This window comes from Myxocyprinus asiaticus, chromosome 24 (genome assembly GCF_019703515.2).
Source record: "Myxocyprinus asiaticus isolate MX2 ecotype Aquarium Trade chromosome 24, UBuf_Myxa_2, whole genome shotgun sequence".
NCBI lineage: Eukaryota > Metazoa > Chordata > Actinopteri > Cypriniformes > Catostomidae > Myxocyprinus > Myxocyprinus asiaticus.
In genome coordinates, this window is record NC_059367.1 from 26896231 (window position 1) to 26922791 (window position 26561).

Below are 26561 nucleotides of genomic sequence, written 5' to 3' on the forward strand. Positions count from 1 at the left end.
ATGAATACGTTTTTCGTTCAAATCCTCATTTTGGCGCTGAGTATCACAGCGCGCTGCGTTTCATCCATACCGCCGGTGAAGAGAACCTCCGGCACGGATGACAGCGCTTCAACACTGGCCTTTGTCTTCGATGTTACCGGCTCCATGTACGACGATCTCAAACAGGTGATAGATGGTGCGTCTCGAATATTGGAGAGGACCCTGAGCCGCAGAACAAGACCCATCAAGAATTTCGTGCTGGTTCCTTTCCATGATCCAGGTAGTATCAAAATGTTATGGTTACAAATTACGATTTATAGTCCCAAATTAGCCTATAAATCAGTGTGTCAATTAATTTATGTTGTATAAAACTGATTTCATAAAGTGAATAACTGTATGATGATGGAGTATAGACTTATAATGTACATTATGCAGTCCTGAAGGTCTGAAGTTATTGTGGCCAAGCAATGTCAATGAACTAATATTGGAACAAAGGTGTTTGGATTGCAAGGGACATTTTGACCACAAGAGACCGCTGATAGGTAGTGGTTCATGCCTCGTAGAGTTAAGCTCAGCTAGTCATAACAGAGAAAGAGATTTTTTTTATTGTTATCATATATGTTATTTCAGTGAATTTTGAGCATTTCATACATAAATGAATTGAACTAAAAAGATGATTGAGATCAAGTCAAGTCATGGCTTCAACTAAACTATGGTTACTTTTTAAATGTAATCCGTTACAAATACTTATTACTGAGCGAAAATGTAATCAGAAACATAATCCAATTATACACAATAAGAAAGTGATGTAATCAGATTACCTTTTAAATTACTGTGGTGATGGGGCCGTGGCCGAGCGACATTTGGAGAGAGCGAGGCCGGGAGAGATTGTCACCTGTGGGAAATCACCTTTAACAGCTGTTTTATGTTTGCAGTGAGAGTGGAGAGGGATAAAAGGGCAATCCGGGGGGTGGTGGTTGGAGAGAGGCACGCAGCATTCCAGTGTGTGTGTGTTCATTGGTGTGCTGAAAAGAAAGAAAAGTGTGTAAAAAAAAGATTTACGTAGACCGTTTACCTGGCCCCCGCTTCCTCCTTCAAAACTAAGCAAGAAACATTGTCACAGTGGTGCCGATGTTGTTCTGGGCTGTGGGCGACCTGTTGCAGGCTGGTCTTCCTCAAGTCCTCATACACCAGGAGGTTGTACGCAGGAAGTTGTTGAGGCGCGAACTGGGCTTCCCTGGACAACAGCGTTAGTAGGTGGACTACCCACTGGGTACTCGGCCACTTCCATACTTCGGCTGTTCGCTCGAAGAGCTCGATAAAAGCCTCCGGGTCATCCCGCGGTCCCATTGTGGTCAACGTGACGTGCTCCATGGCCATGGGTTGGTCCAGGGTCACGGCCGAAGACCACTTCTGGTGTACGAAGCTCCGTAGCACCTGCCGGTCCTCTGCTTTAGCCTGGAACAGCACCTGGAACTGCTGCTCCTGTTCCACACATAGCTCAAGCAGAGCCTGATGTTGGGCTTGGTGGATGCCGGCGAGGGTCTTGATTACTTCGGCCAGAGGCGAGGACTCCATGATGGCGTTTCTTCCTCCTAGTTCCCAGGTTTCGGCACCACTGTGACAGTGTCTCTTGCTTAGTCTTGGAGGAAGCAAGGGCCAGGTAAACTGTCCACATAAATCTTTATTTTACACACTTTTCTTTCTAACACACAAAGGATTGCTTTTCAACACACCAATGAACACACACACACACACACACACACACACACACACTGGACTGCTGTGTGCATATCTCCCTCCCCCCTCCGACAGTCTGGATTTCCCTTTTATCCCTATCCACTCTCACTGCAAACACAAAACAGCTGTTAGAGGTGATTTCCCACAGGTGTCAGTCCTTAACGTTTGGTCTCTCCCGGCCTTGCTCTCTGCAAACATTGCTCGGCCATGCCCCCATCACCACAGTTACTTTTGGATTACCTCAAAGTTACATGTTAATAAAGTCAAGAGAAAAGCAATATAATCTCAAAGTCTTTTTATCATGCCTTCTGGATGCAAACAAAACATGTTTAAATAATATTATGTGTAGCTATTCATATACACTCACTTAACACTTTATTAGGAACACCTGTATGCCTACTTATTCATGCCATTATCTAATCAGCCAATTGGATGGCAGAAGTGAAATGCATAAAATCACACAGATACGGGTCAGGAGCTTCAGTTAATGTTCACATCAACTATCAGAATGGGGGAAAAAAATCTGATCTCAGTGATTTAGACCGTGGCATGATTGTTGGTGCCAGATGGGCTGGTTTGAGTATTTCTGTAACTGCTGATCTCCTGGGATTTTCACACACAACAGTCTGTAGAGTTTACTCAGAATGGTGCCAAAAACAAAAAAATCCAGTGAGCAGCAGTTCTGTGAATGGAAATGCCTTGTTGATGAGAGAGGTCAGCAGAGAATGGCCAGACTGGTTTGAGCTGGCAGAATGGCTATGGTAACTCAGATAACCACTCTGTACAATTGTACTGAGCAGAATAGTATCTCAGAATGCACAACACGTCGAAACTTGAGGCGGATGAGCTACAACAGCAGAAGACCACATCGTGAACTTTATTAGGACCATAGTGTTCCTAATAAAGTTTTCAGTGAGTGTACATAAGACAAAAAACATGAAAAACAGGGACACTGCCTCCTTAAAACAGAATATGTTCAAATGTAAAACAACTATTTTTTAATCAAATCAGGTTCTCTATTCTTCAGTTCACTATTTGCATCAGAAAATGGCTTATTTTCTCATCAAGCAAATACAATTAGAACAGATGCACTGATTTATGACTTGGTTAACTTTAATCAAAATCTGACAGTATGTACTTAAAACACAGCAAAGTTAGTGTGTACTTTTGAATGCCATTTCTTCTTTGAAGAGACAAGAATGTTGAAATTTCCACGAAAATAATACATTTTCTCCAGTGGTAATCGAGATGAAGCAGCACATTTAATGGCTTGATCTTGTTTGCATTAAGAGCACAGTGGTGATGTGAGACAGGTGTTATTAGTGCATGCCACAGGAAGTGGCACTCCTGACTCACTTTAATCTCTAGAGAGAACCAGAAGAGAGGTCGAATGCGTAGCATAACAAAATAATCAATTTGGATTATTTTGTTATAAATTAAAAAATGTAATCCTTCTAGTAATCCCAATTTCTTTTATGTAACTGTAACGGATTACAGTTACACATTTTTTTAATTAAATAATGCTGTTACAAGTATTCCGTTACTCCCCAAGCTTGAATATATACTATGAGTAATTACTGCATGTTTGTCACACTCGTTAAATATGTCTTTAAATTCCACATCTGGAGACTGCAAGAGAGTAGTATATTCTCAGTTAAACTTCCACAATCTTTTCTGATTCAGACCAACTATCCGTTCACCTAGCGGGGTAGGGTGCCCATGGAGCTGATGAGAAGCACATGTTGTCTGGTAGAATGTAATTAACACAATCACCCCCAGTTCTCCATCCAACTCTCCGGAAGAGCCAACCCAGCCCCCGGTTAGAGGAGAGACGTCGGTCCTAGACTGGTAGGGGGATGGTGCCAGTCCTTCCCACACCTTTTAATGTGACGTTCCCTTGGGGACCTTGTAAAACTGCTGAGATCATAAAGACAGCCAGTGACAGACAGAAAGACATGATTGCACTATACATCTTGATGGCCTCTCACAGTCTAGAGAGGAAAAGAGAAAGTACAAAAAAAAAAAAAAAAAGGAATGCGTAGATAATTGCATTGCCATTGCACGAGTTTTCAGTTCATTATGTAGATGCACGTATTGTTGTTTAGAGTAATTTGATGTATCGGGTGCCTATTCAAGTTTGAGAAGATGATTTTTAAGTGTGCTTTTGTCAGACTCAAATTTTTTAGGGATATAATGTGGTCAATGGATTAGTTCACACAAAAATAAATTTCCACCCTCATGTTGTTTCAAACTCACAATAGGAGATGTTAAGCATTGTATGGAAAAAGATGCAGTGAATGGTGTCAGAGACATTCCGACTAACATCTTTGTTACACAGAATTATATGGGTTTGGAACAACATCAGGGTTAGAAAATGATCCCTTGAAAAATCTCTTGAAATATTATTACATTGCAATGTGCCATCTCAAGCAAAATTAATACATTTTAATCAATCCTGGGACATCATTATGCTTTCATCAAGGTAAAAGGTTTGACAGTTTCATAAAAATGTCTACATCAACACAAATATTAGCAAAAGTCTATGTCTATATTAACATTAAAATATTAGCAAAAGTCAGCATCAACAATTCATGGTTAAAGTAATTTTTTACACATACTGTAGGCATGCGGGACACAAATGAAAGTGAAATATAAGTTCATGTTGATGAACGAAAGAAGCTAGATTTTGTTTTTGTGTCTGTGCTCTATTGTTTCAAAGATATAATTGAATTCAATACAAAATTGTGCTGGCATCCAAGGCTGAAGATCATAACTTCAGCTTGGTTTTTATTATTTAATTGTGTATTGATCAATCTTTCCCAGTCACTCTCAGAAAAGGATAGATTTCCCGTGCAAAAGTGAGCCAAATATTCCTTTTCTGTCCATTCTCCTGAAGCACTGTCAAACTTGTAATCCTCCTGTTTGTCTTCCATTTTTTTAAATAACTATTAAAATTTTCGTTTTTGTCAGAGTAATTAAAAAAAAAAAACATGTGGGATACCCAGACCAATAACAATGGATCTTTCATATGCCGGTTCATCCATGTGTCGTATATTCAGCACTCTAATCAATCAGCTTTTGAGAGAGTCCAAATAAGTGCCAAATTCAAGGTGGACACAATTCATCCTGAGACATCCTAAGAAAAGAGAAACAGAGACAAGAGGGATAGTATGGAGAGATAAGCTTGGTGGATGATGGCAGTCCTAAACAATAATGAGATCAGGTTATACACCCTGCAGTCATGTTTTGCATGAGCATTGCTGGAACCGGGTCCTTCATTTATTGTCTCAGCTGTCAAAAGTTTCAGGATAGTCATTTGTAACCACTGAGACAAACATGTTTCATGATTGGATGTTGGCTTAGATTATAGCCCGTTTGTCAGTCTGGTCTAGAAACAAATGAAAGACAATCATTAGTGGGGAAGTATCTGTGGAAGAGGCTTTGTACCCAGGCCTAATCCTCACTGTTTAAAATTCATCAATGAGGGTGAAGAAGGTTAATCTTTTCAAAACACCCACTCCCGAAGGATTTGTTTGTTGAATTGAAGTGTTTTGATTGACTTTCTTAACACTCACTGAAGGGTTCAGAGTCAGACTACAAGTATGGTAACTTGAAGCCTTCAGCTTATTTACACAATGAATGTAGAGACAGATAGATATTTCTTGATGGTTACTGATTCTTTGTTTTATCTCATCAGATATTGGCCCCGTTTCCATCACTACTGACCCCAAAAAGTTCCAGAAGGATCTTCAGGAGCTGTTTGTTCAGGTGGGCACCAGTCTGCAAAAAAGCTAATGTTTCTGAATAGAAATAATCAGTGTTTGATTAATTTTTATATGATTAACAATGTCTGGTTATTTGGTTATTATCTCATTGGTTGGATGACGTTAAATGATCTTTATTTGCATATTCGTGTCATCTAATTTGTCAAACTGTGTTCACTGTTTGACATAAAGTCATAAAATTACCAGGGTTTCCACGGTCATAGAAAACCTGTAAATATCAGGGAATTTTACTAATAATAGAAAGTAATAGAAATTAATAGAAATAACAGTAATTAACTGTAGTAAGATGGTTACTGAACAGTAAGGTGTTATTGTATTGTGTTTAAAACCTCTCAGAGTTTGTAATGAACATTCAGTGTATCGGTGTATTTGATGGTTTTGATGGAAAGTTTGAATTAGATCAAAGATAATACAGTTTTAAAGAGTGTTTGGTTTTGTCCTAAATGTTTGATGTTTCAACAATTGAGTTTGTAGTTTTGATTTTGTGGTTATAGTTTTGAGAAATGTATTATAGGTTTCAGGAATTGTATCTTAGCCATTAAGAAAAAAAATTGGAAATCATGGAAATTTTTATAGTGAATTAAATATTTTTAGTTATGTTCAGTTCTTGGGTAGAGATTCCACAACTTAGTCCCGCTGTCAACATACAGTATGTTGCCATCAATTTTTAGGAAAACTTTTTGCTCTAGATTATTTTATTTTTTATTTATTTTTATTGTTTTTGCATGTTTATTAGGTGCTACTAGTTACAAATCAAAAAGGGAAATGGAAAATTCACACAGCAGTCACTTTTGGGTCTCAGGAGGTTATAGGGAAAATCAGCCCCGGTCTTGACCTCTGTTCCACCCACGTCCTTGCCCAGACTTTGTTTATGCCACAACTGGTCTCTTACAACTCATTTTCTATTGTTCTGCCTGCCACACACCTCCTCAGACACATCCAAAATGTTCATGCTCCACCCACGCACCTTTATTCAGGTGTCTACACTTATATTCTTTAACAACCACAGGCACGTTTTTTGTGGCAGACTAATAAGCCAGTGGGCTCACTCTTTATTAGCTACCAGTATCAAATTCTTAGCTACCATTATCAAATCATATTCTGTACTCTGTGTTCTTATTTGCACTCTGTGGCTTCATCTGATTCTCTTGGCTGATCTTAACACTTGATCTGTCTCCAGCACTACAATTTTATTAGTACTGTGTTCATATTGTCCCTTTGGGGTTTGGAGTAAGTACTATAACAACACAATATGTACTTTTTACTACTTTGGTTAGCAAGGGTTTGTCTAGTGCATACATTGTAGATGTTAATGCTGAATACAATGTTTTTCTCTCTCAGGGTGGAGGGGATTGCCCAGAGATGAGCATTGGGGCCATCAAGAAGGCTCTGGAGGTTTCTCTGCCTGGATCTTTTATCTATGTCTTTACAGATGCCAGAGCCAAAGATTATCGCCTGAAAAGAGATGTTCTTCAGCTAGTACAACTCCGACAGTCTCAAGTAAGCAAGTCCATGCGATAGTGATTCATAAATACATGTTTTTGTAATTTTACATGTCCTACAGCAAACTGATAGTTCCACCCAAAATTCAGGCCAGAGTCAATAGCCACATTTCCACTATCAGGCCAGTGTAAGCCAGGGCTATTAGCCTCAGACCTCGAGTTGCGAGACCAAAATTGATTTGCATTCCCACCATTGGGCCAATAGACCAGCAGCATTGCCCTAAAACCCGCCCTGATGCCAACGTCACACACCCCGCCCATTTCACAAGCAAGAGGGAAGCTCAAGCTGAGGTATCATGTTATCTAGTTATCTAGAATATCGAGTTTATATCATTTGTATACATTAGCTAGCTAGCAAGATAAGTTAGCATTGACAACTCACTAGCTGTTACTGCCATGGCATCCCAAGTGGTTTCTCCACTAACAGCGGGATGATGTCCCAGTTTGTGTACTGTTTTGTCCATTGTGCGTTTTAACGGATTTGAACTGCACCTGCAATTGTTACATTTTTCCCAAACTTATACTGCTGTGTGCTGGCAAGTTCGGTGAAACTCCACCTTTGACACTGACACTGCCTTACTCCCCAGTTGGTCTTGTTTGACCCAAGGGTAATAGGTGGGCCAAAGGCCATTGGCTGTTGGCCCTGTGAAAGCCCCGAGGCAGCACAATGAAGCATATTACATAAACCTGGGGAAAGAAGAACGTATTTTAAAATTGAAAAATGTGGACACTTCATCTTTAAGTTTGTACAAAGAAAGAGGATATTTAAATCTAAAGAATATAAAAAAAATTTATATTAAGCCGTGCTTCTCAAAGTGCAAGTGGTCAGTCAAACCCTTAGCTGTGAAGTTGTAAATCATAAATCGAAATATCTCAGCCCATTTAAAAAATCCATCTGCTTTTCATGGAATTTACCCCACTGTTGATGTTTATCCCCAACACCCAACCCCCTAAACAAACACTCACACACTCATAAACATCTCTTGCAATGTTTTCCCCATCCCCTCTAAATTCAGGTTGTGTTTGTGTTGACGGGGGACTGCGGGGATCGGTCCCAGCCAGGATACAGAGCTTATGAGGAGATCGCTGCCACCAGCTCTGGTCAAATATTTCACCTAGACAAGCAGCAAGTCAATGAGGTGAGACGCATGAACCCACATGACATTCACATAAATAAATTGCAGACACACTCAAACCATGTTGAAAAAACACATGTTGGAAATGCACTTTTAAAGCAAGTGGAAAAATAGAGAATGGTTTCAGCTGTGTGTCACAGCTGTGTGTCCCAACTCTCAGCAATAATAATTTTTCATTTACTATACTGTGTGGCAGTCCTGGCTCAGTTTGTGCACTATGCGAAATAAGGGGGAAAAAGGAGTAACACTTTAGAATAAGGTACTCTTACATTAGTAAATGCATTAGGTATCATGAAATAACAAAGAACTATATTTTTACAACATTTACTGTATTTAATGTACATTTTTAAATACACAATTGTTCACTGTTAGCCATATTAGTTCATAATACATTAATATTAACATATACAGCTTTTAATTAAAAAAATGTATTCATATATGTTGAAATGAACATAAACCAAGATTAGTAAGGGCTGTAAAAGAACTGTCCATTGTTTGCTCATTTTAACTAATGTAGTTAACTAATGTTAACGAATACAACCTTATTGTAAACTATTATCAGATAAGGGTATCACGTGTTAGTCTGGTGGTATAATTTTCAAGGAGCTTGCAAGGAGATCTGGGTTCAAACCCTTTTTTTTATATATACCTAGAAGAATTGCAACTTAACTAGACAGCCAGTTATTAACATGCATTTCTGATGTATGGAAAAGAGCAGCTTTGACATCTTGATAATAACTCTTTATGGGTAGATAATGACATCATTTCCAGTTTAAAGCAAATTATCTGAAAAAGGTGTGACTTGAGTAGATTGATCAAATTTACACATGTGAATGTGTGATAATTTCTGCCACAGAGTAAGCCATACAACTTAAATATCAATAATACAAATAATATTTTTATTGGAAGTTGCATTCAAAATCCATTCATCTCAAAAATCTGAGGGGGAACGTGCATGCATCTGTCTGTGTTCCATAGTATGTAAACTAAAATCATGCATGCTCAGTCATAGCCAGACATGAAAAAGAGCAGACCTTCCTCTATGTGAGACTCTGGTATCATGCATGTCAACACAGGACACAAAGGAGTCTGAGTCATCCAAAAACAACCATAGAAAAAGTAATCCACAAGAAAGCAAGATGTATAAAAAAAAAAAAAAAAATCTGCCTACTACTACATGAGCCCTGAAAAGTGAAGACAAGCGTGTCTGCGTATATGTATTTGTAACTGGATATGTGTATGTTATTGATTTATGGTTGGACTGGGGTGGGTAGTTGATGGTAGTCATGGTTGAGAGCTTTACCACATGTACCTGTTAGTGAGAGTGTGAGTGAGTCTGTCTGCATTGGGGATGACTAAGCAACCTTAAGCTGTTAACACTCTCCATCAGCCCTGTCACTCTGTGAGAATTGTCTCAAGGTCAGGGTCACACAGTTGCTCTTACAGCTGACATTTTCAGTCTTCTTCCCCCTGACATTCATTCTAACACAGTCATCCAAAAACTACATAGCAGAATATACTTAATTCCTAGTTTAAGCCTGTTGATACATTTCACACTCATTCCATTATCAGGATCTCCATCCTTTCAGGTCCAAGTATGAAAAAACAACCCCATGTCAAATGCATTTTCCGGTTGGGTGGCATTTTTAACATTCATGTTCTGTTTGCAGTCTGAGAGACAACAAGGCCCTTTTAAAAAACATAAAAAAACATACTTAACCCTTGAATGTTTGGGAATTTCACCAAACACACATATTCGGGTATTTAGAGACCCGGCACTTATATCTATAACAAATGGATTTACAAGATGCCCAGATAGTGTCAAATTATCTAAATATTTTCAAGACAATTAGAAAATAATAGAATAAAATATTTTTTTTATATATATATTTTGATGTTTTTATTTTTCATATATCAAAGAGAAAATGCAACAAATCTGGACGAATCTAGAACATGATTCATTACTTTCACACTGAAATTACATGAGACGCAACTGGCTGTCAAACACATACTGAGGTACACATAACACATAAGCTACACATAAGTTACACATAGGTATTTTCTCAGGCACTTACTGAGTCTAAATTGATGGACCAGTGACATAATTTCAGTAGTACACCCAAATGACAATAGTAATTTCATACTGTTCATGTGTTACACTTGCTATAGTTTACTTCCATGTTGTTTCTTCATCAAATAACAATGTCAAATGTAAATCAAGTCAATCACTGAAACATCAGCGCCACCTTGATTAAGTAATATGCATGTGTACATGCATATAGAATACTGATAAACCACCATTGTTGTTAATTCATTGTTGCACATAAAATGTGATATAGTATTTATTTGTATGAATATAGTACTCATTCCTTTTGTAATAAACAAAGAAATAGATATCCTGAGATAGTAAACTTAAATAGATATGAAAAAATCATAAAAATATACTTAATGGAAGTGCAAAAAAACAACAACCACAAAAAAAAAAAAAAAAAAAAAAAAAAAAACACTCATACATACCTAGGGTCTCTAATAACGACCCTATACACTTTTTTATATATATGTATATTTGTGTTAAACTATTTATAGGAGAGAGATTGAGGAATACTAAAGAGGTGTGGACACAACTCCATAAAATTTATGAAGTACAGGGGGAGGTCCCGGGTCACTCAAGACCCGAGGTATGTGTTTAAGGGTTAAAGGGATAGTTCATCCAAAAATGAAAATTCTGTCATCATGCGCTAAATCTCATGTTGTTCCAAACCCATATGTCATGGAATTCAAAAGGAAATGTTTTGCAAAGTCCAAAATGTTAGCCTCAGTCACTATTCACTTTCATTGCATCTTTTTTCCATACAAAGGAAGTGAATGGTGACTGATGTCTAACAGAAAGTTAACTCATATGAAAAGTCATATGGGTTTGGAAAAACATAAGAATGAGTAAATGCCATAATTTTCATCTTTGGGTGAACTATCCCTTTAACACTGAAATATCAGGTTGATATGATATGTCATTTCCTAATCTTAGATCTAATTAAAATCAAAAGTTCTTTAAAAGTTTGAACTTGATAATATATTTATATATAAATATATCCTCATTGAAAAATTTTAAACTACATATTTGTGGGGCCTCAGAGACCCAGATATATAAACATGATTAAATGCAATTAATTTAAACATGATTCTTTCATTGGTGTACCATGTACACACTGCATTTCACTAACTATTTGGATTTGTTTTGTTGTATTTTATCTGGATTCAATTAAACCCAAACAAATGGACCCCAAACTAAAGCAACATAACTGTATTGGATAATATACATTTCCAGAAATAAAATAAAATTAAAATAATGAATACATGGCTATTTTCTGATACAACTAAGGGTTAATGCTTCAATAATAACTGTCAAATGGGTTTTAGGTCAGAGGAACATATTAAAAGTATTAGAAGAGTAAATAAGAGGTTAATTTTTAAATTACTACTAATATTTTTACACATAAATCAATGGTGTCTCTGGAACTGCAAACAAAGTAAACAGTAATGTCAAACTCAACAGGACATGAAGGTTAAAACTGAATCATGGCAAATCCCTAAATCCGCAGTAACCACATGATTGCTCTCCAAATCTAACCAGAACTCTACTTCACTGATAGGAGTTAAATAAGCTGCAGCCAAATCAAATACACACAGCACTTTGTCATTTCTTGGGAGGGGAACGGGGCAAGGAGAGGGAGCAGGGCTTATTTTACTTTGTAATCCCGGATATGATCTATCATGCATGCCTTCTTCAGCACAGCTGCCTGTCCAGGGCCGGCTCCAGGTTGGACGACTCCAACAGACAGCTCTTTGTGGAATTGATGGAGTAGACACTCCTTAAACAAAGGACAGGTCTCGGCTTAATCACTGGAGTGATTTGCAGATAAAGCTTTATTAAAGTGTCGGGCGCTTTAAAGAGTCTAATGCTTTGGCTGAAACCTCAGGCTGGCCAAACTCAAGGTAGTTGAAGATTCAGCTGTGCTGGACAGAAGAGTTTAGTATTGATAGTAGAATACAGTATATATTGTATACTGAATATTATATCAATCTATCTTAGCATATAATTCAAAAATTCCGCATTCACAGCTTAAACAAATGCGATTAAACCATTAAACAGGCATCCATCGGATAGACCTAAGAACATTTAGCAAAGAGTGTCTGAGCTGTATTTAGCGAGTTTAACTAGACCCACTCTAGTCTGGATCTCCAGCTCTGTTTTTGCCATAGGTGAACAAAGTCTAGTCTCTATGGAGGACCTTTATGAGTCACTATTGAGAGAGGAAGGTGCATTAACCCCTTGCTTTGGTGTTACGGTAAAAGACTGTAGCAGGTGTGTAGACTTTCTTCAGTGAAAAGATGAAGGGAAAACCATCTGAAGTTAGTTTGGGACGTAATTGTCTTGGTTCCTATAATGTCTTTTCTCCTTCCATTGGGGTCAAGTTAACCAGTTAACTGTCAGTGGTTTTCAGTAAAGCATTAAAAGGATAGTTCCCCTAAAAATGAAAATTCTGTCAGCATTTAGTCACCCTCTTATCATTCCAAACCTCCAGGACTTTATTTCTTCCATTAAGCACAAAAAGGAGATTTTAGGCAGAATGACTAAATGTTTGGGCACTCTTTTCCATATAATGGAAGTGAATTGGGATTTGAGCTGTCAAGCGTCAACTGAACCTTTTTTGAGCTACAAAAAAGTTATTTCAATTTTGGTCTGTTTCTCACACAAAGCTATTGTATGGCTTCAGAAGATCTGAAATACAGTGCAAAAGTTGTATGGAACACTTTTATGATACTGTATGGTGCTTTTCTTGTTTTATTGGAGCTCGACAGACCGAATTAAAAGAGTCGCCAGTAAATTCTTCAACTTTTCTCCTTTTGTGTTCCACGGTAGAGAGAAAGTCATGTAGGTTTGGAATGACATGAGAATGAGTAAATGATGACAAAACTTTCTTTTTACATTTACATTTAGTCATTTAGCAGATGCTTTTATCCAACGTGACTTACAAATAAGGAGAATTTCAAGCAATTTTTAATTCAAAAATCAGCAATATCTGCAGTATCGCACTGCCAAGTTCTCAAAGATATATTATAAATATTGTTAAATATTAAGTGCATTTAGTGTGGATTGGCTTAGTACTCTCTAAACAAATGTGTTTTCAGCTGGTTCTTGAATGTTGAGATGATTTCAGCAGATCGTGTGGAGGTTGGAAGCTCATTCCACTACAGAGGAACAGAGAAAGTGAATGATCATGAAATAGACTTTGTGCCTCTATGCAACGGGACCACCAAGTGCCGCTCGTTCATTGACTGCAGAGAGTGAGTTAGGACATTGAGCTGAAGGAGTGAATTGAAGTAAGAGGGTGCTGTTTCATTGGCTTTCCTGAAGGCCAAAGTCAAAGCCTTGAATTTAATGCCGGCTGCAACAGGTAACCAGTGGAGTAAAATCAAGAGTGGGGTGACGTGAGCCCTCTTTGGCTGATTGAAGACCAGACATGCTGCTGCATTCTGGACCATCTGCAATGGCTTAATTGTGCTAGCTGGGAGGCTGGCCAACAGAGCATTACAGTAGTCCAGTATTGAGATGACCAGAGCTTGGACTAGGAGCTGTGCAGCATATTCAGGCAGGAAAGGTCTTAATTACCTGATGTTGTAAAGTGCAAACCTGCAAGATCGGGCAGTTGATGAGATGTGGGCAGTGAAGTTAAGCTGGTTATCTACCACCACTCCCAGGTTCTGAGCTGTCCTGGTTGGCGTTAGTTGAACCAAGATGAATAGTGAGGTTGTGGTCAACAGACGGGTTGGCTGGGATCACGAAGAGTTCTGTTTTGGCCAGATTTTGGGTGAACTATCCCTTTAAACCGCCAGTTATCTTAACAAAGTGTGGGTTCTAATTTGGAACTTTCCTCAGCTGACCTCTCTCATCCTTTCCATCTCTGCCTTTTTGCTGCCCTACCATACTCCTCCACAGCTAATCTCTGAAACATAACAGTTCAACTCGCAAAAGAAAGCCAGTCAGTTAAGGTTCATCATGCTGGATCCTTTTGGTTTTGATGATCCTTTCAGTCCTTCAATCTTTAGATCAGGGGATACCTTTAAAAGATATAAGAGACACTCAAAGGCCCTATCTGTACTTGGTTGACCACATATCCCTCTGCTGTAGCCTCTTTGTCGATTATCTATCACAAGGCTAATCTCCACGGCTCCCACGAGGCGTTCACTGAAACAGACACTGGTTTGAGGCAGATGTAGGTCATTGGCGAGCACTTTGCTGCTTTGTGGGGGATAGCTGCACATGTGGCACTAATTACAGCTGTTTCCAGTTGTAAACTCCAAAAGGAACCAGCTGCCGTCTGCAGCCAGAGAGAGAGAGACTGAGAGAGATAGAAAGAGAAAGAGTGAGAGAAATAGGGGAGAATGTGAGTAATGAAATTATCAAAGGCTATGTTCGCTCCAATTTTCTCTCTCATTCCTAAATGTATAAAGATGTGTTAAATAAGCGTCATTCTCGAGAGCTTACTGAAGTGATGTTTTCGTTCATTGTTATGGACACAGAGCAGCCATTATGTCTGTAATCAATATTAGGACGTCATAACAGATACACACAGCTGCCTCTTAAGGAGTTAATGGCTGAAATCTAGAAATACGAACTGTGAAATTTAACCTCACCAGTTAACACTCTTTGTTTCCTTAATTGTTGGGCTTACGTTCCTCTTATGCTAATAAACTGCTGACCCTGCTTACAAAAAACATGTTAAATCAGCCCAAACTGGTTTGCTGGCCTTAGCTGGTCACCCAGCCTGGTCAGGGTGGTCTATTTGCTGGTTTTAGAGAGATTTTGGGCACTTGTCAACTGGCCAGGCTGGGTGACCAGCTAAATCATCTTACAGTAAACCAGCTAAGACCAGCAAACCACCGTAGTCCGGTTTATGCTGGGTTTTGTTTTTCCTGCAGTGGAAAAAAACAGGTTTATCTCCATTTTCTTTGTTATCTATTAAATGGCCATAACCCTAATCAGCCTAAACTGGTTTGTTGGTCTTAGCTGGTCTCCCAGTCTGGCCAAGATAGTCTATATGCTGATTTTAAAGGGGTTTTAGGCACTTGTCAACTGGTCTGGTAGGGAGACCGGCCAGCTGACCAGCTAAGTCAGCTGCACACCAGCTTGACTAGGCATTTAAACAAACTAAAGACCAGCTTGGTCAGGCTAGGAAACCAGCTAGACCTGCTTAAACCAGCTAAGACCAACCTTTTTTTTCTGCAGTGAAAATAAACAGGTGTATCTCCATTTCCTTTGTTATCTCCAAAATGCTCCAAATGATAGTGATCTTTAATTGGATTGTACCTTGTAAAACCCCATGATGAATTATCCACTGAGGGGTGTAATCTTGATATTGAAAATAACTGAGTTCTCTCAGGTCATTGCAGTATGTTCAGTCAGCCATTGGCACATTGTTGTTCATATAATTCACAATAAATGAGGTTAAGCCATCCATGTCCATCTTTGATGCTGCTTGTTTAATTTGCTAATCCTCTGGAATACTTTTCAGAATGACTAATGCGTTTAACATTTTACCATGTCAGTCTGTGTCTTCTAATCTGGTCTATGACATTCTAGAGGGAACAGCAGTCCTTTACTTTTTGAGCTGCTCTCTGAGATATTTCTTGCTTGTCAGCCCAGGGATACTGTGCATTCTCCCTCTGACAGCTAATCTGATCTCATTTCCTCACTGATTAATAAGGGTCTGCTTGTGACACTGTACCTCTGTTATGAGGCTCTGTTATGTTATGAGACACTGTCAGTGGGAGAGCCTGGCCTGCTTTTCACTTCTTTGAATGGGTTCTTGTCAAAGTGAATCTGAGCTCCAACAGGCTTACCTCTTTTTGTATTTTGATCACAGTCAGGGTCATGCAGTACAACTGAAATTAAAGCTGAATTGTGTATTGTTTCAGTGTTAAAATAAATTCTTGCAAATTAAGTTGAAGTGATTACCTAATTATAGGTAAACCAGAACAAGCTAAATAGATATTCAAAGAAACTCAAAGGATTTATTTTGAAGTCTATAAATATTTTATTATCATGTTACATTAAGAACGTGTTAATCCATTAGACTTATCTATTTATTTAGGTTCTTAAATGGGTTGAGGAAACTGTCCAGGCCATGAAGGTCCAGCTTCTCTCATCTGACCATGAGAATGCCCAGGAGACCCAGTGGGAGGTGCCCTTTGACCCCAGCCTAAAAGAGGTCACTGTGTCATTGAGTGGTCCAGCACCACAAATTGAGCTCAGGGACCCTCTAGGTATGATCAAGTTCTACCTTGCTTTTATTTTAAAGGTTTAAATATGACTAATTTTCAATGAAAAAATATTTATAATTCTATGATTAAAAATAAAGTTTGGGTTACAATATTTACAATCGAGCAAACCTTTTTGATCTGCCCCCTGAAAAATTAGGTCGCACGGTTGGAGACAGGCAGGGTCTAACAGAACTGCTCAATATCCCAAACTCAGCACGGGTGGTCAACCTGAAGAACCCTCGACCTGGACCATGGACACTAAAGGTACCGCCTAAGAGTATTGATCAGTGTCTACCATGATAGTCATAACTGACATTTATTATTCAGGTATAATATCCTTAAGATCCTCATGAAACATTTTAGCCTCAGTGATTGAGAAAGGCTTTTCCCTTATTCAGGTGGGCTGCATGGGGCGGCACACCCTCAGAGTAACAGGGGTTAGCAACCTGGACTTCAGGGCAGGTTTCTCAAGTATACCGGTGACAGAGTTTAACAGGACCAGAGAGAGGCCTATTAAAGGTATCACTATATTGCCAAACTATATGCACTACATGGTACTGATATCAATATTTTCAGATGTATATGACAGAATCAGATGTATATGAGATGTAAATGACAGAACCTAATCCTCCCATTGTGCCCATGACTTCCAATACTGTATTACTGTATAGATTCAACATATCTCATTTTCCTCCAGGTATTCCAGCCCATGTGATTCTAAAGTGTTCAGGTCTTAAGCCTCCTGGACTCATTACCAATATGGAGTTAGTATCTCTAGGTGGCCGCTCTCTGCGTACCATTCCTGTGCCTTTGCCTTCCGATAGAGGCTCAGGAGGTATCTGGAGCATTCCAGAGTTTCGAACCCCCTCTCAAAGTTTCTTCATCAAAGTGTCTGGAAAAGATGGAGATGGCTACAACTTCCAGAGACTGTCTAGCGTCTCTTACATCAGCATCATCCCTGGTGAGAGTCCACCCACACTGACCACGTTTACATGCACCTAAGAAAACTGTTTATTCTTGGGTTTTTGCAGAAAGCGGCATTCTGAAACGTCACATAAAGGAGAATGCAGACTTCCTTGTGCTGCTTAAGGGATTAAAAGAAAGCAGTGTAACACATCTAGGCTTCTCCTCGAGAACGCGGCTTAGTGTGGCCATGTAAACAACAAGTTAACACAGTGGAAAGAATTCAACATTTCTCGGAGTACAGTTGGAAAAGCACATACACTATAAACTATAACCATTAATACTTACCAATGTAAAATATCGACTGTCCCTCACGTTCACGTAATTGTGCTCGTACACTGGGGGAATAACAGAGTTTTAGTAAGAGGGAAACCCCAATATTGAAATGCAATTCTGCTGCAGGTCACGATGGAAAGTTAGGGAAACAAAAACAACAACAACTCTGGAATATCTGGAAATGAAGCGAAGCAACAGTGAATAAAATAGCAAAGTCTTCCCCAGCTAACAAAAAAAGGTCCTCAGAATGTCCTCTAAATGACCTCTACAAACATCCCACGAACGTCCATGTGTAGGGTTCTCTTGCCGTCCATTCAGGACGTCCATTCAGGACGTTTAGGGGATGTTCACAGGATGTCCATTCAGGGCGTCCATTCAGGACGTTTAGGGGACGTTCACAGAGGCCATTTAGGGGATGTTCTGAGGACCTTTTTTTGTTAACTAGGTTAGTTACATTTTTCCTTTGTCTGAGTTGCAAGGTGTCAGGTCTGATGATAAAGAGAACACATGGACGAATGGATTTTGCAAGTGTTGTTATGGAAATGTCAGATGAGGGACGATATAGGGACGGTCGCAAACTCTGGCCCGGATGAAAATTGGACTTGTAGCAAACGTTCGGAATGTCCTCGGAACGTCCGCCAGCGAACGTTACAAAGCGGACCAAATGCGGACGTCCTCGGAACGTAACAAAACGGACCAAATGCAGACCTAAGTGGACGTTCGCAACGTCCGGGGGATGTCCCCTGTTTGCTGGGTCCTTGGATGCCATGTTTGTTATTATGCTGAAATTACGTTGCTGTGGAGAAAGCTGCTTTCTGACCAAGTAGCATATATACGGGAGTAAAGAGTACGCTGCTTATACAGTGCATGTAATCTGGAACGCTGCTCTCTTGCAATAACCTGCTTTCTGGTGTCCATGTAAATGTTGTCACTGTCTATTTTACTGCTGTTTTTTGTTTTATGTTATGTTATGTTATGTTATATGTTATGTTATGTTATGTTATGTTATGTTATGTTATGTTATTTTATTTTGTTTTGTTTTGTTTTGTTTTGTTTTGTTTTGTTATGTTATGTTATGTTTGTTTTGTTTTATGGTATGTTATGTTATGTTATGTTATGTTATGTTATGTTATGTTATGTTATGTAACGTTACATTACGTTATGTTATATTTGTTTTGTTTCACATTCAGCTTGAAACCTAGTTTGTGGCAATATTAGGATTTAAGAATATTGAAGAGCAACAGTGCAGTGACTTGTCCTTTTGATTTGTTTTTTGATACTTTGTTGTTGATCTTCTCGCCTCTTCTCCTCTCCTCTTTTTGAAGTACCCTGTTTTTCACCAAGCTTATTGTCTGTTAATTTCTTAGACAGAAATCACTCTTACAGTAATTGTAAATACGATGTGTTGACAGACTGTTCTATTTTCTTTAATTTGTTAATATGATATTGTTTACGTTGTGTTGGAGGTACCCCAGCTGTGATCAAACAATTCCTTGTCCTTTACCACTCACCTCCATGCCCCCACAGAGCCTCCATTGGTTAGCATGCCTACTGTGGTAAGAGGGTTCTACATGCAGCCTGCACAGATTGACTGCTCTGTGGTGAGCGACCTACCCTATACACTAAGATTCACCAAAGGTGGAATCACAGTAGGAGAGGAGAGAACCTTTGAGTGAGTCCTTCCTATAATATTTCCTTTTTTTATTTCATTTGATCTACCTTTATTTAGCCAGGAAAGTAGAACACAATTTTTACTTGCAAATGCTGGCCTGGTAAGAGATAATGTCCTCTTAAAAGAAGGCAGGTGAACAATTAGAAATGAAATAAATGAATAAATTCAACCAATTACATCAAAAGGAAAAAAATAAACATAATACAAGTGATAACATGTAATACAATCTACAAAGAGTAGAGGTTAATTAAGAACAGGCTAGCTAAATTAAAATAATGGACAAAGAACATGCAGCTGCCAAAACAGTTTACACACAACTGTTACCCATTTTGTCCAAAGAATTTGCTATTCTATGCAGTCCTCTTTCTCTACATCTCTCTATATCTACTTTTGTGCCTTATGCCCTGCCACTCTTCCATTCTATACATTTCTTCCCCTCTCCCTTTCTTCTCTCTTTAATGCCTCTTTCTTCTTTGTCTCCAAACCCAAACATGTACAAACACTATTGCAGGCATTCTCTCCAGTGATGTGGCCTTAAGTAAACATAATGGAGCAGATGTTAAAGTGAACATCTGCTGGACAATTTTTTGCTCCATTTGATGCAGTGTGCTGACACGGGGCATTCATTTACAGCCGAAACTCAAACCTTAACCCAAAAAGGATCTGTGGGCTTTCACGAACATATCAATCATGGATTGGATATGAACAGCAGGGATTGTGTGCATTGCACAGAAGAAAGAGCTATCATGAAAAATTAATAAAAGGCGTAGTTGTTTTTTTCTGAGAGCCCTATGTTTTGAATTACTAACATGAAATAATGTTGACTTATAGTGAAAGTTATTCTGTGCAAGCTAGTTGCTAATGACTTAAAGACTATCTTTTTCCTTTTCTTCCTTTTAGCTGATGCCGTGTGTGTGTGTGTGTGTGTGTGTGTGTGTGTGCTTGAATATGTACATATATCATTTGTGAAATGTAACACTATATTTTCAGTCTAGAGGTGCGGTCGAGACAGACTTTAATGTGAAACTCCACAGCAAGTATGGGTAACAGTATATGATGTCAGATGATTCTATTTTTAATATAATATAATATGATATGATAATGATGCGATACAATATAATATGATATTATTAGTGCTGTCAGTTGATTATTTTTTTAATCGCGATTAAGCGCATAATTTATTTGTAGTTAAACGCGATTAATCGCAGATTTTAAAAGTGCTGAAATGTGACACTATATATACTTCTTTTCTTATCAAAATTCATTTATTTCCATCTTAGGAAAGAAAACAATATGTAGCAATATAATGCTTTATTAACATTTTCCAAACAAAGCCTTCCACAATATAAAGATAGAACTGCACTATAATATAACCATTCAAATAACATTAAACGTTTCCCAAAGTCTAAGTGGGAGTTTGACTAATTGAAGGAACTAGTCCCCACATAGGTTGCATATTCATTGCAATGGGCATTAAATCCCTTTAACTGTCATCCTCCACAATATTAATTTGCCATTAGACTGTGGCTTTCGGCTTTGTTACAGCAATCGTGAAGCTGCTTTTATGATTCAGGTCAGAGGGTCAACGCCAGCGTCGTGCGCCGCTTTGAACTCACCATGAAAAGTGCTTACAAACAAAAACATCACATTCTGCGTTTTTGTGATAGTTAAGATTTGGTGTGCTTCTGTGGTAATAAAAACATGCCTTACATATGCTGAAAAATACCTGATTTCTATCTCAAATCCCATCTGGGCTTGTTTTGTACATCAAATAGCTCTAAGAGCTCATTTCACCATTATTTTATCACTGACAGGGAAACGCTGTCAGAGATTCTTTTATTTATTGAGATAACAACCTCCACGGCTCTATCATAGACGAGAGTGTAATGAGCGTAAATTTAGCGTGTTAAGACAGTACCACCCATAGAATGTCTATGGGACCGCCCATTATACTATTTTATGCTAAGCTTGTAGGCTCATATAGGTAGAAGGGCTCTGGGGCTGTGGCATGTGCGTCAGTGTAATGACTCCGGGTGGGCACATTACAAAGGTGCCGCCCTTCACACCAGTGTTTATGCTGTATTAAAGGTGCTATATTTAAGATTAACAAGAAGCGTTTGAAATGGGTACTGCAGTCCAAATTTAAAATATTGGAGAGTTGTCTGCCCTGCCCCAGACTCGAAGCTCATGCGGGTTGCCAGAATGTTGACATGCAAATTAGCCAACTCAGCATCCGTTTTAAAGGATTTCTGGGCTTTAAGATCTCCATCTTCCAAAGGCATCTCCAGTATTTATCCTTATTTTACTACGCCTCTGGTCATGGTGGTATTTAGATGGATGGCGAGGCTTTTTAGGTCGGGTGGAATCTGTTATCTCTGATCCAGTTCATTTGCTGGCTTCCATGGCTACAGCACGCAGTGATGTTTGCCTGCAAACTTGTTCAAATCTGGCAACCCGGTGGTGTCGAAATACTACTGGTGAGTGGGCAGTGGGCGGGATCACACAGGCCAAAACATAAACAGAAATTCCGGCCCGGAATGGAAACTTCAAAGTAGAATATACTGGCTGTAGCATTGTTATCGGAGAAGCCAGTATTTCAACTTAGCATGTTTCCTAATTCTCTAATGACATATTATGGACATTTTATGATTTAGTACAGTAAAAATATTACATATAGCACTTTTAACGGTGTACGCGTTAAACTTTTTTAATTAATTGCATGTATTAACTCATTAATTCTGACAGATCTAAATATAATATAATATAATATAATATAAAGGAGGAGCTCTCTTGCATTCTCATGCATATAAATGAAACTTAATTAATGGAGCACAACATCTAGTATGACTGCACCTTAAAGGGATAGCTGACATTAAAATGTGAATTATGTTATCATTTACTCACCCTCGTGTTACAAACCCATATGACTTTCTTTCTTTTATGCAACACAAAGCAGCATGTCAAGCAGAAAGACAGCCTCAGTCACCATTCACTTTCATTACATCTTTTTCCATGCAATGAAAGTGAATGGTGACTGAGGCTGAAAGTCCCTAGCATTTTGCCTGCAATCTCCTTTTGTGTTCTATGGAAACGTGTCCAGGTCATATGGGTTTGGAACAACACAAGGGTGATTAAGTGAAGACAGAATGTACATTTTTGGGTGTACTATCCCTTTAATCTTCCCTGTTCTTGACCTCACTTTTCTATGTGTAGGCTAATAAGGCATACATGTCTGTGATCAAAGACTGCCAATTTTGACTCATCACTTATACCTTCTAATTTTTTGTAATTAAAGGTCTTCCGCTAAAGCATCATGGAAAATTCCCCATGCCTCAGGCAATGATGAGGGAGCATATGAATGTGTGGCCCAGAGCACTGCAGGCACAGGACAAGCTCTCACGCAACTCACTGTCAGAGGTATTAAACAAACATGGATACACACTCGACATTTTTTTTTTTTTCCCACACCATTCACACTGTTGAATTTACAGTACACCCACACCCTCAGGTTCCTAAGTAGGTTGTAATCTCCAGAATCAAAGGAAATTTTAAATGTGAAAAACATTCGGCAAAGTAATTATAATTTGTCACTGGAAAGCTTGTATTTGACTGCTATAACAACATCACACTGATAGATTTGCTGTATTACACACACTGCAGATTTATGTCTCTTTAAAAGTACAGAGGTGTTCAAAATTGTGAAAATGCTTCTATTTTATAATTTAATACAGTTTTTCATTACAGATTATATTACCAATACAACAATTTGAGTGAAAAGTTTTTCATTCAAATTTACATGAGTTTTAGAATTTCATAGTACAGTATTTGATATGCACTGTTTTTGCTTTAATGACAACTTACACTCGAGCTAGCATGGACATCACAAGTTTTTGCAAAACCTGATGATTCATCCATTTTATCCAAGCATTATTTGAGAATGTTCCAAAGAACATCTTGTGTGCTTCAATGGAAGCAAGGAAACCTGACCTTTTGCACAAAGGAGTTAACAAGGTTATCATGTCAAATATGTGCTTATTTGATTAGTGACCTAGAAATAGTGCAGAATCTTGAAGGGATAGTTCTCTCATCATTTACTCACCCTCATACCATCCCAGATGTGAATGACTTTCTTTTTTCTGCTGAACACAAACAAAGATTTTTAGAAAAATATTTCAGCTCTGTAGGTCCATACAATGTAAGTAAATGGTGATCAGACCTTTGAAGCTCCAAAAATCACATAAAGGCAGCATAAAAGTAATCCATAAGACTTCAGTGGTTAAATATGTGTCTTCAGAAGCGATATGATAGGTGTGGGTGAGAAACAGATCAATATTTAAGTCCTTTTTTTTACTGTAAATATCCAATTTCACTTTCACATTCTTTCACATTTTGAAAATGAAAGTGAAAGTGAAAATGGAGATTTATGGCATGAGTGTGAGTAAATGATGAGATAATTATCATTTTTGGGTGAACAATCCCTTTAAATATTTCATATTTATGTCATTTTATGTTTCTTTTTTTTAGAAACCTCTATTTTAAACCTGTTTATTTACAAGTTAAAATGAGATCCCAGATTTTGACTTTTGAACTCCACTGTATTTCATCATCATTATATGTTAATTCTTCTTCATATAGAGCCCCCTCCTATTCTGCTGCCCCCAGTGAATGTAACATTGTCCCCGGGAACAGTAGCAGTGCTGTCATGTCAGGTTCAAGGCTCTGTGCGGCACAACCTGACCTGGTACCGTTCAGGCTCTGTCTTATCATCTCGCTTGGGGAGGGTGAAAGTACTGAACAATGCATCTCTGGAGATCAGCTGGGTTCGCACTCAGGATGCTGGACCCTACCAGTGCAGAGCCACTAATGCCCATGGAGAGAGTCAGTCTGTCGTATGGCTGGTGGTCTTAGGTACTGTACACCACCTGGTGAAATACTCAGCTCCCGGGCCTCATGAGTCCTGCAGTCATGTGTTTTCCATTACAAGACTCCAAAAGCCACAGCACACCTTCTACACAGCCAGCAAGATGGAGGCCAGCATGTTTCAAATAAGCAAGATTAATGAGAGCTTAGATTGACAGTTCCATTTTGAGACACAATTTCGTCATGCTGTACAAATAAAGGAACAAATTGGAGATGTTTATATCATCAATGTGAGCAATGCACATGCAGGCTACCATTATCATTATAACATCTTTCATGTTATAAGCCAATAAGCCTGGAAAGGCTGTGCATTACATTGATTTTACCACAAATAAGAGATATACTTATACCCCTCTTAAAAACCCCTTTCCCATGGTAAAAACAGAGTAACGCACATACTTATTGACACATTTCTTTTATATAATGTTGGCAACTGCAATATGTGCCTTACAAAGCCAAAAGACAGTAATTAAGACAACAAAGAAAAATGGTTACAGAGTCGTTTGATTGTCCAGCCAAATCAGGATTATAAAATATTTTCATTACTTTTTTGCCAAATTTGACCTTTGTTGGGACAGTTTTAACTCTATTTGGATATTATGCATAGTTGTTGAATTTTGCCTTTGCATGACAGTATGATAAAAGACTCCAATGTTCAATAAATAGTTAAAGGAATAGTTCATTCAAAAGTGAAAATTCTCTCATCATTTGCTCACTTTCATGCCATCCCAGATGTGTATGACTTTCTTTCTTCTGCAGAACAGAAACGAAGATTTTTAGAGCTCTGTAGGTCCATACAATGCAAGTGAATGGTGGCCAGAACTCTGAAGTTCCAAAAATCACATAAAGGCAGCATAAAAATAAACTCCAGTAGTTTAATATACACTATATTGCCAAAAGTATTCGCTCACCCATCCAAATAATTGAATTCAGGTTTTCCAATCACTTCCATGGCCACAGGTGTATAAAATGAGGCACCTAGGCATGCAGACTGCTTCTACAAACATTTGTGAAAGAATGGGCCGCTCTCAGGAGCTCAGTGAATTCCAGCGTGGTACTGTGATAGGATGCCACCTGTGCAACAAGTCCAGTCGTGAAATTTCCTCGCTACTGAATATTCCACAGTCAACTGTCAGTGGTATTATAACAAAGTGGAAGCAATTGGGAATAACAGCCACGTAAAATGACAGAGCGGGGTCAGCGGATGCTGAGGCGCATAGTGCGCAGAGGTCGCCAACTTTCTGCAGTCAATCGCTACAGACCTCCAAAGTTCATGTGGCCTTCAGATTAGCTCAAGAACAGTGCGTAGAGAGCTTCATGGAATGGGTTTCCATGGCCGAGCAGCTGCATCCAAGCCATACATCACCAAGTGCAATGCAAAGCGTCAGATGCAGTGGTGTAAAGCACGCCGCCACTGGACTCTAGAGCAGTGGAGACGCGTTCTCTGGAGTGACGAATCATGCTTCTCCATCTGGCAATCTGATGGACGAGTCTGGGTTTGGCGGTTGCCAGGAGAACGGTACTTGTCTGACTGCATTGTGCCAACTGTGAAGTTTGGTGGAGGGGGGATTATGGTGTGGAGCTGGGCTTGGCCCCTTAGTTCCAGTGAAAGGAAGTCTGAATGCTTCAGCATACCAAGAGATTTTGGACAATTCCATGCTCACAACTTTGTGGGAACAGTTTGGGGATGGCCCCTTCCTGTTCCAACATGACTGCGCACCAGTGCACAAAGCAAGGTCCATAAAGACATGGATGAGCGAGTCTGGTGTGGAAGAACTTGACTGGCCTGCACAGAGTCCTGACCTCAACCCGATAGAGCACCTTTGGGATGAACTAGAGCGAAGACTGCGAGCCAGGCCTTCTCGTCCAACATCAGTGTCTGACCTCACAAATGCGCTTCTGGAAGAATGGTCAAAAATTCCCATAAACACACTCCTAAACCTTGTGGAAAGCCTTCCCAGAAGAGTTGAAGCTGTTATAGCTGCAAAGGGTGGGCCGACATCATATTAAACCCTATGGATTAAGAATGGGATGTCACTTAAGTTCATATGTGTCTAAAGGCAGATGAGCGAATACTTTTGGCAATATAGTGTATGTCTTCTGAAGCGATGCAATCATTTTGGGTGAGAAACAGATCAATATTTCAATCCTTTTTACAATAAATCTCCACTTTAACTTTCAGAATGTGAAAGAATGTGAAAGTGAAAGTAGAGATTTATAGTAATAAAGAACAAATACTGCTGGACTATTGATCTGTTTCTCACCC

At 38.9% G+C, this 26561-nt stretch overlaps 1 protein-coding gene across 1 annotated transcript in view; it reads left to right on the forward strand.

Moving 5' to 3' along the window:
• Nucleotides 1-26561, forward strand: part of hmcn2 (hemicentin 2) — a 110165-nt gene continuing 83604 nt past the window's right edge. Inside the window, exons 1-11 of the mRNA XM_051654029.1 lie at nucleotides 1-259; nucleotides 5417-5487; nucleotides 6846-7004; nucleotides 8023-8145; nucleotides 16296-16467; nucleotides 16622-16728; nucleotides 16863-16983; nucleotides 17162-17425; nucleotides 19231-19375; nucleotides 22671-22792; nucleotides 24011-24283. Of these exons, the coding sequence (XP_051509989.1) occupies nucleotides 1-259; nucleotides 5417-5487; nucleotides 6846-7004; nucleotides 8023-8145; nucleotides 16296-16467; nucleotides 16622-16728; nucleotides 16863-16983; nucleotides 17162-17425; nucleotides 19231-19375; nucleotides 22671-22792; nucleotides 24011-24283 (1816 nt within the window). The remainder of the gene's footprint in view (nucleotides 260-5416; nucleotides 5488-6845; nucleotides 7005-8022; nucleotides 8146-16295; nucleotides 16468-16621; nucleotides 16729-16862; nucleotides 16984-17161; nucleotides 17426-19230; nucleotides 19376-22670; nucleotides 22793-24010; nucleotides 24284-26561) is intronic.